A 17,841-nucleotide genomic window follows, 5' to 3' on the forward strand; every position below is an offset into this window, starting at 1 on the left:
GAGTCGGATATCAGTGTCTCCTCCTGTGTGACCGGGGTGTGAGGAGAGGAGCCGGATATCAGTGTCTCCTCCTGTGTGACCGGGGTGTGAGGAGAGGAGCCGGATATCAGTGTCTCCTCCTGTGTGACCGGGGTGTGAGGAGAGGAGCCGGATATCAGTGTCTCCTCCTGTGTGACCGGGGTGTGAGGAGAGGAGCCGGATATTAGTGTCTCCTCCTGTGTGACCGGGGTGTGAGGAGAGGAGCCGGATATCAGTGTCTCCTCCTGTGTGACCGGGGTGTGAGGAGAGGAGCTGGCTGTGCGGGGGGACGAGCCGGCAGTTGCTATGCAGTGTACACTGGAGGGGGGGCGTGGTCTCCGTGCAGCGGTCACGTGGTTTGTAGTTTGTTACCTGCGATCACGTGATAATTTGAGTGTTGTGATTAATTACGATTTAGTCACGTGGAAAACATTACAGGGGCGTGTCCTCTTAAGATGTTGTCACGTGAGCAATGAAGGCGTGGCGTACTGTCTAACTCTTTATTTGTGGGCGTGTCCGCGATCCCTTGTTGCTCTCCCCTCCTCCCATATTCCCGGCATGCTTTGCTTCTTGAGGCGGCGGAAGCGGTTTTTCTCTTCTCTTCGGTGCTGAGGCAGATGATGGCGTCCCGGAGGCGGGCGGAGGTGAGAGCGGCGCGGGTGTTACCTGTGCGGTACCGCGTTTCCTGTGTGTGACCTGCTGTAGTACAGTGCCGGACTGACCGTGCCCCCTGTAGTTCCCTGTACACACACATCTGACGGCTCCTGCGGTTCTGTCACTGACCCATGTGTTACATTGGTGGCTGGAGCATAGAGCAGCGGTGACCTCCTGAACCCCCTGAGACATCCGCGTCTGACCCCTGGAGAAATCCACACCGGACCCCCGGAGAAAGTCGCTCCCCCTCCCTACTCTGGAGAAAGCCGCTACGTTCATGCACCCCCGAAGAAAGCTGTGCTGCCCTCCCACCCTGGAGAAAGCTGCGCCATCCTCCCCCTCCCCTTCCCGGGGAAAGCTGCGCCGCACCCCCAGAGAACGTTGACCTTGACCTCAGAGAAACCCAGACACCCCTCCCCCACACACCTTCCCTTCATCCAGAGGAATCCGTGCCGCCCCCCCCCCTCCTCCCCCTGGAGTGCAGTTTCTTCAGAGTACACTGATGCCCCATATGTGGGGGAAAACTACTATTTGGGCGCACGGCAGAGCTCAGAAAAGGAGTGTGAGTTTGGAACGCAGCCTTTGATGGAATGGTCTGTGGGTGTCATGTTGCCTTTAAAGAGCCCCTGATGTGCCTAACCCCCCACAAGTGACCCCATTTTGGATACTAGACCCCTCAAGTACTGTATCTAGAGGTGCGGTAAGCAGCTTGAACCCACAGATGCTTCACAGAATTTTACATTGATCTGTGAAAATGAGAAAAAAAAATTCATACAAAAATGTTTTGGCCCCTATTTTTTTTCATTTTCACAAAGATGTCAGGAGAACATGAACCCCAAAATTTGTTGTGCATTTTCTCCTGAGTGCATCGGTACCCCGTATGTGGGGGAAAACTACTGTATAGACGCAGGTCAGGGATCAGAAAGGAAGAAGCACCATATTGGAGTTAAGATTTTGCTGGAATGGTTTCAGGGGGGGCCATGTCACATTGCAGAGCTCCTGAGGTGCCAGAACAGCAGAAACCCCCATAAGAGACCCCAATTTACAAACTAACACCTCAATGAGTTCATCTAGGGGTGCAGTGAGCATGTTGACACCACAGATGCCTCACAGTTTTGTACAATTGGGCGGTGAAGAAAGAATAATGACATTTTACCTCCAGTTCTGTTTTAGCCCCATCCTGGGAAATGGGTAAAAATGCCGCGAAAATGTGTCCCACAGGGTCAGCTGAATGTAGAAGACCCCCATATGTGGCTGTACAGTGGTGCGTAGCCGCACGGGGAGACTCGGGAGGACGGAGCGCCGTCTGCCTCCTGGAGCGGGATCACTGCTGAGCCTTCTAGCCGTCTGCCTCGCGGAGCACCGCCTGCCTCGCGGAGCGGGATCACTGCTGAGCCTTGTAGCCGTCTGCCTCGCGGAGCGCCGTCTGCCTCCTGGAGCGGGATCACTGCTGAGCCTTCTAGCCGTCTGCCTCCTGGAGCGGGATCACTGCTGAGCCTTCTAGCCGTCTGCCTCGCGGAGCGTCGTCTGCCTCGCGGAGCGCCGCCTGCCTCACGGAGCGGGATCACTGCAGAGCCTTCTAGCTGTCAGCCTCTCGGAGCCCTGTCTGCCTCGCGGAGCGGGATCACTGCTGAGCCTTGTAGTCGTCTGCCTCGTGGAGCGGGATCACTGCAGAGCCTTCTAGCTGTCAGCCTCTCGGAGCCCTGTCTGCCTCGCGGAGCGGGATCACTGCTGAGCCTTGTAGTCGTCTGCCTCGCGGAGCGGGATCACTGCTGAGCCTTCTAGTCGTCTGCCTCGCGGAGCGTCGTCTGCCTCGCGGAGCGTCGTCTGCCTCGCGGAGCGCTGCCTGCCTCACGTAGCGGGATCACTGCTGAGCCTTCTAGCGGTCAGCCTCGCGGAGCGCCGTCTGCCTCGCGGAGCGGGATCGCTGCTGAGCCTTCTAGCTGTCAGCCCTGTAGACACAAGGTAGTTGCTTCGTGCACTGCACATCATCTAACTACCTTGCTGGTGACCTGGATGTCATCATTACGACATTGTGTCACCATGGCAATGATCAGGACTCCGCGATGATGTTGCGGGGTCTCCGTATTACACAGGGGGGTGTCTGTATTACACGGGTGATATGACACGGGGGGTGTCTGTATTACACGGGTGATATGACACGGGGGGGTGTCTGTATTACACGGGTGATATGACACGGGGGAGTGTCTGTATTACACGGGTGATATGACACGGGGGGGTGTCTGTATTACACGGGTGATATGACACGGGGGGGGTGTCTGTATTACACGGGTGATATGACACGGGGGGGTGTCTGTATTACACGGGTGATATGACACGGGGGGGGTGTCTGTATTACACGGGTGATATGACACGGGGGGGGTGTCTGTATTACACGGGTGATATGACACGGGGGGGGTGTCTGTATTACACGGGTGATATGACACGGGGGGGGTGTCTGTATTACACGGGTGATATGACACCGGGGGGGTGTCTGTATTACACGGGTGATATGACACCGGGGGGGTGTCTGTATTACACGGGTGATATGACACCGGGGGGGTGTCTGTATTACACGGGTGATATGACACCGGGGGGGTGTCTGTATTACACGGGTGATATGACACCGGGGGAGTGTCTGTATTACACGGGTGATATGACACCGGGGGAGTGTCTGTATTACACGGGTGATATGACACCGGGGGAGTGTCTGTATTACACGGGTGATATGACACCGGGGGAGTGTCTGTATTACACGGGTGATATGACACCGGGGGAGTGTCTGTATTACACGGGTGATATGACACGTGTGATATTACATGGGGGGTGTCTATTACACGGGTGATATTACATGGGGGGTGTCTATTACACGGGTGATATTACACGGGGGGGGAGCGTCTGTATTACACGGGTGATATTACACGGGGGGAGAGCGTCTGTATTACACGGGGGTGATCGTCTGTATTACACGTGTGATATTACACGGGGGGGATCGTCTGTATTATACGTGTGATATTACACGGGGGGAGTGTCTGTATTACACGGGTGATATTACACAGGGGGTTTCTGTATTACACGGGGGGTGTCTGTATTACACGTGTGATATTACACGGGGGGTGTCTATATTACACGTCTGATATTACACGGGGGGTGTCTGTATTACACGGGGGGTGTCTATATTACACATGTGATATTACACAGGGGGGAGCATCTGTATTACACGTGTGATATTACATGGGGGGGTCTGTATTACACGTGTGGTATTACACGGGGGGGTCTGTATTACACGTGTGGTATTACACGGGGGGGGTCTGTATTACACGTGTGGTATTACACGGGGGGGGGTCTGTATTACACGTGTGGTATTACACGGGGGGGGTCTGTATTACACGTGTGGTATTACACGGGGGGGGGTCTGTATTACACGTGTGGTATTACACGGGGGGGTCTGTATTACACGTGTGGTATTACACGGGGGGTGTCTGTATTACACGGGTGATATGACACGGGGGGGTGTCTGTATTACACGGGTGATATGACACGGGGGGGTGTCTGTATTACACGGGTGATATGACACGGGGGGGTGTCTGTATTACACGGGTGATATGACACGGGGGGGTGTCTGTATTACACGGGTGATATGACACGGGGGGGTGTCTGTATTACACGGGTGATATGACACGGGGGGGTGTCTGTATTACACGGGTGATATGACACGGGGGGGTGTCTGTATTACACGGGTGATATGACACGGGGGGGTGTCTGTATTACACGGGTGATATGACACGGGGGGGTGTCTGTATTACACGGGTGATATGACACGGGGGGGTGTCTGTATTATACGGGTGATATGACACGGGGGGGTGTCTGTATTACACGGGTGATATGACACGGGGGGGTGTCTGTATTATACGGGTGATATGACACCGGGGGGGTGTCTGTATTACACGGGTGATATGACACGGGGGGGTGTCTGTATTACATGGGTGATATGACACGGGGGAGTGTCTGTATTACACGGGTGATATTACACGCGGGAGTGTCTGTATTACACGGGGGATGTCTGTATTACATGTGTGATATTACATGGGGGGTGTCTATTACACGGGTGATATTACAATATTACACGGGGGGGGAGCGTCTGTATTACACGGGGGGGGGGGGGAGCGTCTGTATTACACGGGGGGGGAGCGTCTGTATTACACGGGTGATATTACACGGGGGGAGAGCGTCTGTATTACACGGGGCTGATCGTCTGTATTACACGTGTGATATTACACGGGGGGGATCGTCTGTATTATACGTGTGATATTACACGGGGGGAGTGTCTGTATTACACGGGTGATATTACACAGGGGGTTTCTGTATTACACGGGGGGTGTCTGTATTACACGTGTGATATTACACGGGTGTCTATATTACACGGGGGGTGTCTATATTACACGTGTGATATTACACAGGGGGGAGCATCTGTATTACACGTGTGATATTACATGGGGGGGTCTGTATTACACGTGTGGTATTACACGGGGGGGGTCTGTATTACACGTGTGGTATTACACGGGGGGGGTCTGTATTACACGTGTGGTATTACACGGGGGGGTCTGTATTACACGTGTGGTATTACACGGGGGGGTCTGTATTACACGTGTGGTATTACACGGGGGGGGTCTGTATTACACGTGTGGTATTACACGGGGGGGGTCTGTATTACACGTGTGGTATTACACGGGGGGGGTCTGTATTACACGTGTGGTATTACACGGGGGGGTCTGTATTACAAGTGTGGTATTACACGGGGGGTGTCTGTATTACACGGGGGGTGTCTATTACACGTGTGGTATTACACGGGGGGTGTCTATATTACACGTGTGATATTACACGGGGGGGTGTCTATATTACACGTGTGATATTACACGGGGGGAGCATCTGTATTACACATGTGATATTACATGGGGGGTCTGTATTACACGTGTGGTATTACACGGGGGGTGTCTGTATTACACGTGTGGTATTACACGGGGGGTCTCTATTACACACTGGGGTGTCTGTATAATGTGGTGGTCTCTGTATGATATGGCGGTGGTCTCTATCACATGGCGGGTCTCTGTTAGGGTTAGTGGTGTCTGTATCACACAGGGAGCGTTTCTGTGTTATATGTCAGTGGTGTCTCACACGGGTGACCTTGTTTTCTCGCGTGTCGTTCAGGTCAGCATCCCGGTGACCTTCGATGAGGTTGCAGTTTACTTCACAGAGGATGAGTGGGATCGGCTGGACGCTCGGCAGCGGCAGTTGTATCGGGAGGTCATGATGGAGAACTTTGAGCTGGTGACCTCCGTGGGTGAGTCCTATCTGGGGTTTTTCTGTACTTTGCTTCATTTTCCTATGAACCAGAAACAGTATTTGCTTTCTGGTCCCAGGTCTCCTAAATCGCAGGGTTAATAGGCCGGACCTGGAATCTGAAAAGAAAACCAAAGTGTGGAAACGAAGAGGAAGACCCCCAAAGTCACGTGATGGTGAGAGGGGTGAAGGAGCTGTCATATGCTGGAGGAAAGGGTAAATGAGGTGGCTGATGGCGAGATGAGATGAGTGGGAGAGATTCATGGCTGGACTATGGGATTGAGTGTTGGTGATGGATGAAGACTTTAGCGGGATTTGTTGGATTATGGAGAGGGGCCACGGCTGCAGTGATGGCCTCACGAGAGGGGAGGGGCGGCGGCCGCCAGGGCTTGGCCTCACGAGACCGGAGGGGCGGCGGCCGCCGCCAGGGCTTGGCCTCTTCAGAGGAGAGGGGAGGGGCGGCGGGAGGGAGAGCAGTGTGTTGAGGAGGAGTAATGGATACAGTTGAGATAAGTGTTGGGTGATGGTGGGTGAAGCTGACCCGCGCATGGAGTGATGATGGAGGACAGTGAATGTGGAGACAGTGCTGAGGTGGCTAAGGCTTTTCTTAGTAGACAGATGAGGGAGACAAGATGGTTACACTAGTTGAGTCGTGACTGGCACATGGGTTTTGGGGGTAGCTGGACCAGGGATTATATATCTGATTTTCACTCAGGCAGGCCAAGGTTGAAGATTGTTATAAAGGAAGAAGATGTGGACCCCCAACCCGCCGCACAGTCTGACGTGAAGGGCTGCAGCTACGCTGGTGAGTTACCGCTGCAGTATGTAGGGTGGTATCACTGGTGAGAGTAACTTATAAAGAGAACATTGGTCAAAAACATGTGGTGTCCCCCCTTTACCGCCCTGGTGGTGTGGTACCCCCATCCCCATTACCCCCAATACATGTATACAGCTGAAGCCTAGGATCAAAACATTGAGAGAATTCCCTGCAGAAGTAAATAGTAATATGAGATGTAAATGACATAGGGACGCCATTCCATGGACACGAGGCGTAGCCACGGTCCCGGACTCTCCGAGGCGTAGCCACGGTCCCGGACTCTCCGAGGCGTAGCCACGGTCCCGGACTCTCCGAGGCGTAGCCGGCCTCAGAATAGAGAGGGGCAGAACGAGACCCAGACCCGACTGTTCAGACACCTGCCGTGGAAAGCTCTATGACACAATGCACAGCCGAAAAGGGGGGACGCCCCTGTACGTATAGACATCTAAAGCGAAGAAACGGGCTGTACCATCCTGACCAGGTACACCTTGTCGCGGTGGGAAGGCTTTTACGCTTCATTGATCAAAATAATATTAACTTGGTCCCCCATGTTATTACAAGTATTCTTGCTGCAGGGGATTTGCTCATTGTTTTTATCCAAGTTTTCCATATAAGCAGCCGACCGTCAGATATGGAGTATTATCCTACCCGAGGCTTCTTGCTGTAGCCAATACGAACCTATATAGGTTTACTCTGTAGGTCCCCGTCTTTGGGAATCAGCCCTTGCAGGAGGTGAGTGGTGACCCAGGAGGAATATCTGCACAGGATTTCCTTAGCCAGTTGGCCCAGTTCAGCCATAGTTTGGGGGTTTCGACCCCTCAGTTCCTCATCTCTGTGCTGACTACTTTTACTCTTTTGAGAGCTAGTAACATGTCTCCATCTTCTCTGTGCCAGGTAATGATTTTCGGGTGGCTCCCGGTCTCCCATTCGATATCAGTGTCCCGAGGCTGGACCTAAATGGCCTGGTTCTCAAGGAGAGTGATGGCACGTCTGTGGATCGGCCCTACCCCTGTTCAGATTGCCACCGTAGCTTCATTCGGAAGTCGCACTTGACCAGCCACCAGCGCACACATCGAGGAGAGCGCCCATACCCCTGCGAGATCTGTGGCAAGCGTTTCCACTACCGCCACCATCTAGTGGGTCACAAGCGCATCCACACCGGGGAGAAGCTGTTCTCCTGCGAATACTGTGGCATCGGGTTTAACCATAAAGGCAACTATCAGACTCATCAGCGGCTGCACACGGGAGAGAGGCCCTTCTCATGTGACCTTTGCGGCAAAAGCTTTAACCGCAAGGCTGACCTGATCACGCACTGCCGGATCCACACAGGAGAAAGGCCTTTCGCGTGTTCTGATTGTGATAAGAGCTTTAGTCGTAAACAGCACCTGGTGACCCACAGGCGTAGACATACGGGCGAGACCCCATTCCCCTGTGACCAGTGTCAGCTGAGGTTTGCCCATCGGAAGGCTCTGCTGCGGCACCAGGAACTGGTTCACTCTGCAGAGAGACCACACAGCTGCCCGGACTGCGGGAAAGGCTTCGCCTGCCGTTCTCATCTCCTCATGCATCAGCGCGCCCATCAGAATGGCGGCTGTGGAAATGGAGAAAAGCCGTTCTCCTGCGATCAGTGCCGCAGAAACTTCATAGCTCAGCCGCACCTGCAGGCACATAAGAAAAGCCACAGCGCAGTACCCGGCGAGCGGCCATTCAAATGTACAGACTGTGGGAAAGGCTTTAATAGTAGAAAGTACCTGAGTCGGCACCAGAAGATTCACACTGGCAAGCGCCCATTCCGGTGCAACGTGTGTGGAGACAGCTTTACCCAGAAGCCCAACCTGGAGCGGCACAAGAACATCCACAGCGGGCAGAGGCCTTTTACCTGCCCAGTGTGCGGCGGAAGTTTCTACAAGAAGCACAACCTTGTACGTCACCAGAGGATTCACACCGGGGAGAGGCTGCACTCCAGCTGTCGAGTGCTCCATCCCGTCACCCCATGAGCTGCCCCACTGGAAGAGAGCTGCCCCCACAGCAGGGCAACTCCAGAAACTTCATCCAAGGCTCCGACTCTACGAAGAACTGAAAACATAGAGGCGCGAGTTGTACAAGACTTGTAACCATTTATGAAGCCCAGGTCAGGGAAGACAATCCGCAGATGTCCTACAGGAGTAGGGATACCGACCGGCCTCATGTGTCCTACATAAAGAGGGACACAACTGCCGTGCTGTAACCTATCTGAGAAGGGACATAATTGACAGTCTGATCTACACGGTGAGAGACCCGGGCTAGTATGGCGTGACCTACACGGTGAGAGACCTGGGCTAGTATGGTGTGACCTACACGGTGAGAGACCTGGACTAGTATGGTGTGACCTACACGGTGAGAGACCTGGACTAGTGGGAGGTGACCTACACGGTGAGAGACCCGGGCTAGTATGGTGTGACCTACGTGGTGAGAGACCTGGACTAGTGGGAGGTGACCTACACTGTGAGAGACCTGGACTAGTATGGTGTGACCTACACGGTGAGAGACCTGGACTAGTGGGAGGTGACCTACACGGTGAGAGACCTGGACTAGTGGGAGGTGACCTACACGGTGAGAGACCTGGACTAGTGGGAGGTGACCTACACGGTGAGAGACCCGGACTAGTGGGAGGTGACCTGCACGGTGAGAGACCCGGACTAGTGGGAGGTGACCTGCACGGTGAGAGACCCGGGCTAGTGGGAGGTGACCTGCACGGTGAGAGACTCGGGCTAGTGGGAGGTGACCTGCACGGTGAGGGACTCGGGCTAGTGGGAGGTGACCTGCACGGTGAGGGACCCGGACTAGTGGGAGGTGACCTGCACGGTGAGAGACCCGGGCTAGTGGGAGGTGACCTGCACGGTGAGGGACCCGGGCTAGTGGGAGGTGACCTGCACGGTGAGGGACCCGGGCTAGTGGGAGGTGACCTGCACGGTGAGGGACCCGGGCTAGTGGGAGGTGACCTGCACGGTGAGGGACCCGGGCTAGTGGGAGGTGACCTGCACGGTGAGGGACCAGGACTAGTGGGAGGTGACCTGCACGGTGAGGGACCAGGACTAGTGGGAGGTGACCTGCACGGTGAGGGACCCGGGCTAGTGGGAGGTGACCTGCACGGTGAGGGACCCGGGCTAGTGGGAGGTGACCTGCACGGTGAGGGACCCGGGCTAGTGGGAGGTGACCTGCACGGTGAGGGACCCGGGCTAGTGGGAGGTGACCTGCACGAGAGGGTCAGTACCAGATGTGGTGTAACCTACACGAGGAGAAGTGGACCAGTGTTGTGTGACTAACAAGGGTAGAGATGTGGCTCGTACAGTGTGGTCTACCCTAGGGGTGACACAAGGCACAGGCCGGTCACTGACTAGTGCGGTGTGACTTACCAGTGGAGGGATGCAACCTGTATGGTGTGACCTACAAGGGTAGAGACGAGACATGACTTGTGTTGTGTGATCTACACTATGGGGGGGACATAAATGGTCCTGGAGGGTCACTGTTTGGTCCAGTGTGACCTCCATAAGGGGTGACGTCGACTGGTACAGTGTGACCTACACGGAGAGGGACACAAATGGTGCTGCTAGGTCACTGTCTAGTACGGTGTGACCTGCGAAGGGAGACACTGAAATGATGGTGGAGCGTTACTGGCTGGTCTGCTGTTACCTATACGGAGAGACATGATTGCCACAGTGGTATCTACAAGGGCAGAGACCGCTTGATACATGTGGGTCCGTCTCATTTAGGCATGAGGTAATACATGCAGCACAGTAGATGGGGGCTGGTGATGGTGGCTTCATGTAGGGGGCTGCAGTATTCTGCATTGTTATATTATTACGAGGCTCATTGTTCTCAGATTGTCGCTCGGTCCTGACGCTCCAGGTGTTGTGTCCATTCTATGAGATGAGCAATCAAGGAAGGGACCACAGGTGGAGATGATGGAGCGGGTGTGATCCTCACTACCTGGGCTGCTTCTACAGCATGGGCACTTTTCGTGATGTACATGATGGATTTCCAAGGCGCTATGTATATGATTGATGTATGTCCAGTGCATTATGGCGGCTGTATATATATATTTATATATATGAGGTATATCCCTGTCACTATGGCAGCATTGTACAGCGCTGCTCACCATTATTGGCACCCTTTCTTCTTTTTCATAGACTGTACAATATCTTCAGAAATAAATGGACATGTACCGAAGTTATGTCCTCAGGATTTTTTAATTAGTGGTCCAAAGGAATACAACAATACAACATTGTTTTTCAACTTCCATGTTGCAATTTCAAAGAAGAAACAGAATAAACATCATGTGCAGCAATAAAGGCTCCTAATTAATAGTTGGTTGCCTCCCTAATAGTTGGTTGCCCCCCCTAATAGTTTTTTTTTTAAAACCAATTATTTTTATTTAGGTTTCAAAAATTTACAGCAAACAGTTATCAATATACATATAACAATTCACATAACGTGTAGTAATACAGTCAAAACCCTCTCCCCCCTCGTCCCTCCCGCCAATACTCCTTAGGCCGGGCATACCTGGGAACATTGACAATCATATTACCGCCATCCATGCGGACCATATTTTCCCAAAAGTTCTCTCTCCATGCCTCCGCCTGTAAATGCTTTCCTCTAAATGCATCACCGTACATGTCTGAGCAATAAATTCCCTCCTAGTGGGGGGTTCCGAATCTGTCCATTTTCGTGCTATTAGTTTGCGTGCCACATATAGCAATCGCGCTATCGCCACTTTGTAATGTTCTGAGACAGGTATTCCATCCACCTCCCCCAAAACACACAGCACCGGGTTTCTGTCAATTGTACATGTATAAGCCCTCTCAATTTTGTTAACAACGACCAACCAATAAGCCACTAGCCGCGGGCATGACCATAGCATGTGTAGCAGTCCGGCCTGGTCCGTGCCACATCTAGGGCAATTGGAATCTCCCCTCAAGCCCGCCTTGTACAGGCGCAGCGGTGTTTTGTATGTCCTATGTATTATGTATAATTGGGAGATCCGTGCCTGCTCGCTTAGAGAGATCTTCGGGACATATTCTAGAATTGCCTCCCATTGTTCTGTTGTGAGGGTAATAATAATAATAATAATAATAATAGTTTATTTTTATAGCGCCAACATATTCCGCAGCACTTTACAAATTTTAGGGGGGACTTATACAGACAATACAGAATAAGCATATCTCATATCGAACGGAGTGAGGGCCCTGCTCGCGAGCTTACAGTCTGAGGAAGTGGGGGAGACACAAAAGGTAAAAAGTACATATATTGTATAATGCAGCCTTGATATACTGAATAGGATAAATAATAATACATGGACTGGTCGCCAGCCAGTATGTGTGCAGTCCTGACAGAGGCTTTTATGTGCATGGTTGGTTTGAACCCGAAGTTGAAGAAGATTTTAATATGGGGGAAAGCTGGGATGGACAGAGTGTGTTTAGGTGATACGCCAGTCTAAAGAAATGTGTTTTTAGGGTTCGCTTGAAACTGTGGGTATTGGGAATTAATCGAACTGTCCTGGGTAGTGCATTCCAGAGAATTGGCGCAGCACGTGAGAAATCTTGGAGACGGGAGTGGGAAGTTCGGATTATGGAGGATTTTAGTTTCAAGTCATTTGCAGAACGGAGGGCACGTGTAGGGTGGTAGACTGAGACAAGGGAGGAGATGTAGGGGGGTACTGAAGCATGGAGCGCTTTGTGGGTAAGCGTGATAAGTTTAAAACGAACTCTATATTGGATGGGCAACCAATGCAATGACTGGCACAGGGAAGAGGCATCTGAGTAGCAGTTGGCGAGGAATATGATCCTGGCTGCTGCGTTCAGGACGGATTGGGGAGGGGAGAGTTTAGTAAGAGGGAGACCGATTAGTAGAGCGTTGCAATAGTCAAGACGAGAATGAATAAGAGCGACAGTAAGAGTTTTTGCCGAGTCAAAGGTGAGAAAAGTCCTGATTCTTGAGATGTTTTTGAGGTGTAGATGACATGAACGAGCGAGTGATTTGATGTGAGGAGTGAAAGAAAGATCTGAATCAAAATCCCTTTCCCATTTACTCTTTGCAATGAAGTGATTTCCCCCCAGATAGGAGTGCAGTAGGTCATGATATAGGCTCGATATGACTCCCCTCGTCCCTCCCTTCATGCACACAGAGTCTAGTACAATATCACCCTGAACCGTCATGGCTCCCAATCCACACTGTGCCCTCCAAGCATGTCGAAGCCTATAGTATTGAAATCCCCACACCAAAGGCAAATCAAATTCTTCTCTCAATTTCTCAAAGGTCTTCAGGTCCGTTCCACTCTGCAGCTGGCACACATATCTCACTCCTTGCGCCTTCCAATTGCCCATTTGACACAGCTTATTAAGTTCCGGCAGATGTTCATTGCCCAACACCGGTGAGTGCTTAGTCAGCCCGTCCACCCCCCTGATCTTTTTAATAGTGTCCCATACCTTCTGAGTCAAGCCTAAGGTAGGATATATTGCTCCCAATTTCTTAAAGGTACCATCCTCTAACGCCTGGACCAGTGGGCGTCTCCCCGACACATGTACCAGCACCCGGCAAGCTGCCCCTCCACAATCGGGTTCTCTCCATCCCCTGACATGCTGGCCCTGTACTGCCAAGAAATAGACCCAGGGATTGGGTGCGGCCAATCCTCCCTCCTCCTTCCCATTTTGCAGCGTTCCCAATTTAATCCTTGCCTGCCTCTTGCCCCATATCAAGGATCTGAAGATAGAATCAATACCCTGAAACCGTTTTTTTGGTAGCCATATCGGTGAGTTGTGCAAAACGTACATTAGTTGTGGCATAAGGACCATCTTAATCAGGTTAGTTCTACCCGTCACCGTCAAAGCCAATTGGCACCATGCGCCTATTTTCTTTTTAAATTTCTCTAGCAGAGGAACTAAATTCAGATCCGTGAATCGTGTCAATGGAAGCGCCACCCATATCCCAAGGTATTTAAATTGTGAAACCAGCTGGAGCTGCTTCCCCCTCTCATCTATCTCCTCCGCTTTTATTGGTCTATCTACAGCCATGACATAAGACTTGTGCCAGTTTATCTCCAGTCCCGAAATGCTCCCAAAGTGTTTAATTACATCCATCGTGCACCCCAATGTCTCTCCTGCATTTTCCAGAAATAACAGGATGTCATCGGCATACAGTGATATTTTTTCTTCCAACCTCCCAAATTTAAATCCGACCACTCCTCTCTCAGCTCTTATTTTGGCCGCCAGGGGCTCCACTGCCACCGCAAACAATAGCGGGGACAGCGGGCACCCCTGCCTTGTGCCCCTATGTAAGTCAAACATCCCGGACCGTTCACCATTCACCTTAACTAGCGCCCTTGGGGATGAGTACAATAACTTCACCCAGGCCATGAATGCGGGGCCAAATCCCATTATTTCCATGATTTTCCATAAATATTTCCATTCCACGCTATCAAATGCTTTTCTAGCGTCCAATGACATCACTATTCTCCCGCCACCATTATCAGCAGGCAGCTGCATATTAAGAAATAATCTTCTCAAGTTAACAGCCGTGGAGCGGTTGGGCATAAAGCCCGACTGGTCCTCGTGAATAACAGTATGCGCAACCCCGGTGAGCCGGTTGGCCAGGATCTTAGCGAGTACTTTGACATCCGTTGTCAACAACGATATGGGCCTATACGACTCCGCATCCATGGGGTCTTTCCCCTCCTTTGGCAGAACCACTATCACCGCTTCCTCCATTGATCTCGGTAAACCCCCTTCACCAAAGCCTCAAACACAGATTTCAATTTTGGGGCTAGCAGTTCCACCAGCTTCCCTGTACACCTCTCCAGGTAGACCATCAGCACCCGGTGATTTGTTATTGGGCATAGACAGAATTGCACATTCCACCTCCTCCACACTCACAGGTTCATCCAACCTCATCCTATCTTCCTCAGACAATTTAGACAGTGAGATGCCTTCCAAAAATTCCTCTACGGCCCCCTCCGTGTCCCGTACTCTTTAATTGTACAGTGCCATGTAATATTCCTTGAAGACCTCCAATATGTCCTTTGTGTCTGTCAGAGTCGTCCCCGTTTGGTCTCTCAACCTGTACACCCTGGAAGACTCCCTCTGTGCCGCAGATATCACCGCCAACAAGTGACCCACTCTCTCTCCTTCCTCAAAGAATTGGGCTTGCTGAAATGCCCTTTTCCTCTCAGCTTGCATCATGTGCAGTTTATTAACTGCCTCCTGTGCCAATTTTAGTCTATTGTGAGCTACACTTGTTGGCGCCAAAATCATGTCTGCCTCTGCCCTTGTCAAGTCATCCTTTATTTGTTGATCTGCCAATTTAGTTTTGGTCTTACACCGTGAGATCTCACTTATAAAGAGTCCCCTCGTAAATGCCTTCATAGCCTCTCACACCACTGTGGCCTCAGCACTCCCTTCATTCACTTGGAAGAAGTGCTCTAGTTCTTTGGTTATGCCACCCATATCCACCACTTTAAGCCACGTCGGGTGAAGACGCCAACCTCCCCTCTGACCCTGAGCAGATCCCACTAGAAGCGTGACAACCATAGGACTATGATCCGATAGAGTCCTCTGTAGGTATTCCACCTCCCCAACCATCCCATCCATAGCAGTATCCCCAAAAGCCAGGTCTATCCTTGACAGTGTTCCGTGTGTAGCCGAGTGACACGAGAAGGTCCTCTTACCCTCATTTCGTACTCTCCACAGATCCACCAGCCCCAGCTCCCCCACGTAGGTGCCAAATGCAGTCATTCCGTCCCGTCCAGCTTCCATACCTGCCGGACGTACTTTATCCCAGTAATCATTTATGGTGTTGTTAACATCTCCCATAATCAACATCGGAGCCTCCCCCCATCTGGCCGTCAAGTCCATTACTGCTTGAAGTTCCTTTTTAGAATAAGGTGGAGGGATATATAAAGCCACTAAAATCATTGTGTCCATACAATCTGCACGCAATCCATACATACTGCCCTTCACTGTCTACTTGCACTGCCAGCTCTTCATAATGTGCGTTTTTATGTATTAGGACTGACACCCCCCTGGAGTACGAGGAATAAGTGGAATGATAGGTCTTTAACATCCACCCTCTCGATAGCCAGTGCCTAGTATCTCTAGTGAGATGGGTCTCCTGTAAGCACGCAATCATAGGATCACAAGATCTGATGTGATTCAGAACTGCTGCCCTCTTAATCCTGTCAGATATACCACGTACATTCCAACTTAAAATCCGAACCGTACGGTTACTCATTGTGCATTAGAAAAAGCAATCCACCATCATCAAGTAACATCTTTCCATTTTGTTCCCCAGCATACCAGGTCAAACAGCATAAGCAACCCCATTTTCCCGCAAATCCAACCCATCCACCTCCCCACCTCCCCCCACCCTTCTCTTGTCACTCTCTTCCCAACGTGAGAGTGGGAGCTCAAAGAACCTGAGCAACATCGTAGTATACCGCATATCAACATGCGCCGTGTCCTCCTCCAGCATTGGCAGTCTCTCCACCACATAATCAATAGTATGCATAGTCCCGAACCATTAATCAAACAAATTAACTATAAAACTATAAAACGTAGATCCCAGCGTGGGTTTCTCCCCCTCCTCTGCGGTTTCGCAGAGCCACAACACTGTCCAGTGGTCAGGATAGCAGGGTCGTGCATTCACCGTGCCGAGTCCTCAGCTTCTCTCAATTTGCTCCGGTTCCGCTCCAACCACGAGGCGGCCTCTACCGGTGACGGGAAAAAATTGACCTTTCCAAAGGCTTCCACTCTTAATTTGGCAGGATAAATTGTAGAGTATTTCACATTCAAAGAGCGGAGCTGTTTCTTCACTTCACCATACCGTAGCCGCAGCTTTTGCACCTCAGCCGAGTAATCCGGGTATATTTCAATGCGTTTGCCCTCCAGGGTAAGATCTGTCAATTTTCTGGCCTTACGTAAGATAGTGTCCCGGTCTCTGCAGTTCAGGATTCTGGCTAACATCGTACGAGGGCCCTCTCCAGGCACTGGGGGTCTCATGGGCACTCGATGGGCACGCTCCACAGCAAACACCCTCGACAGGATATTAGACCCAAACTTTCCCAGCAGCCAGGTTTCAACAAAGGTCGTGGGGTCAGCACCCTCAGCTCTTTCAGGGATGCCCACAATACGGAAATTGTTCCTGCGTGACCGGTTTTCCGGGTCATCGTTTTTGTTAGCCACTACCGTGATCCTCTGAGTGTGCTGTTGCTGCGTCTTTTGCACTGAGGTTAAATGATCTTCTGTTACACCAACTCTGCCCTCCACCTCAGTCAATCTGGCTGTAACTTTCTGCATAGAAGCCTCAATGCCTCCCATGTCGGCTTTCAGACCGTTCACCTGCTTTGTCAGAGCAGTTAAAGCAGTCTTGCAGTATAACACAGCCTGGAATACATCTCGCAGAGTCGGCTCTGCCTCATCTGAACTTTCAGCTGCCAGCACAGTGTCACCATCCCCCTCCTCCTGCTGTTCATTATGTAGCACAGGCACAGGCATCTCCTCACCATCTTCCTCCTCATCTCCATGCTTCTCACTGCCTTCACTTCCTTCTTCATCTGCCTTCATGCCCCTCGCATACCTGTGCAGCCGTGCTGAAGCCTCCAGCCTCCGTGCATAGGCTGTGTTCCTCCTTCCCGCCTCTTCCTCTGTCTCGGTGCCATCTTGGGCTGAGGCACTGCTGCAGGCCCCGGCATCCTTCTGCCTTTTGCGGCCCATGTTGGACTCTCTGAGTCTGGCAGAAGCTCGCCTCTGACTCCCGGGACCCTCAGACAGCAGTTCCTGATAAGGGATTTGGCTGGTTCGGGCTCTGTGCAGGATAATTGAAGCTAATGGTGGTGGAGAGGCACTGCCACCCGACCTCTCACATCAAGAGCTAGGCCACGCCCCCCCCCTAATAGTTGATTGCCCCCCCCTAATACTTGGTTGCCCCCCCTAATAGTTGATTGCCCCCCTAATACTTGGTTGCACACCCTTTGACATTGCTGA

At 51.8% G+C, this 17,841-nt stretch overlaps 1 protein-coding gene across 3 annotated transcripts; it reads left to right on the forward strand.

Annotated features, from left to right (window-relative positions):
* Positions 1–507: 507 nt before the first annotated feature.
* On the forward strand, positions 508–10,522 carry LOC141264804 (uncharacterized). 3 transcript variants are annotated; one of them, XM_073677135.1, is made up of 5 exons: positions 508–662; positions 5,881–6,013; positions 6,093–6,188; positions 6,728–6,817; positions 7,724–10,522. In XM_073677135.1, exons 1-5 carry the CDS (start codon positions 636–638, stop codon positions 8,824–8,826), a joined length of 1,449 nt encoding a protein of 482 aa, XP_073533236.1. In that variant the 5' UTR covers positions 508–635; the 3' UTR covers positions 8,827–10,522. The 3 variants fall into 3 exon arrangements, with proteins under 3 accessions (XP_073533236.1, XP_073533237.1, XP_073533238.1); XM_073677136.1 differs by lacking the exon at positions 508–662 and adding an exon at positions 2,024–2,637; XM_073677137.1 differs by lacking the exon at positions 508–662 and having other exon boundaries at positions 5,959–6,013; positions 6,093–6,228.
* The last annotated feature ends 7,319 nt before the right edge of the window (positions 10,523–17,841 follow it).

The sequence above is a fragment of the Phyllobates terribilis genome, unplaced genomic scaffold (genome assembly GCF_046119375.1).
Source record: "Phyllobates terribilis strain yellow unplaced genomic scaffold, ASM4611937v1 Scaffold_4__5_contigs__length_816908805, whole genome shotgun sequence".
Taxonomy (NCBI): domain Eukaryota; kingdom Metazoa; phylum Chordata; class Amphibia; order Anura; family Dendrobatidae; genus Phyllobates; species Phyllobates terribilis.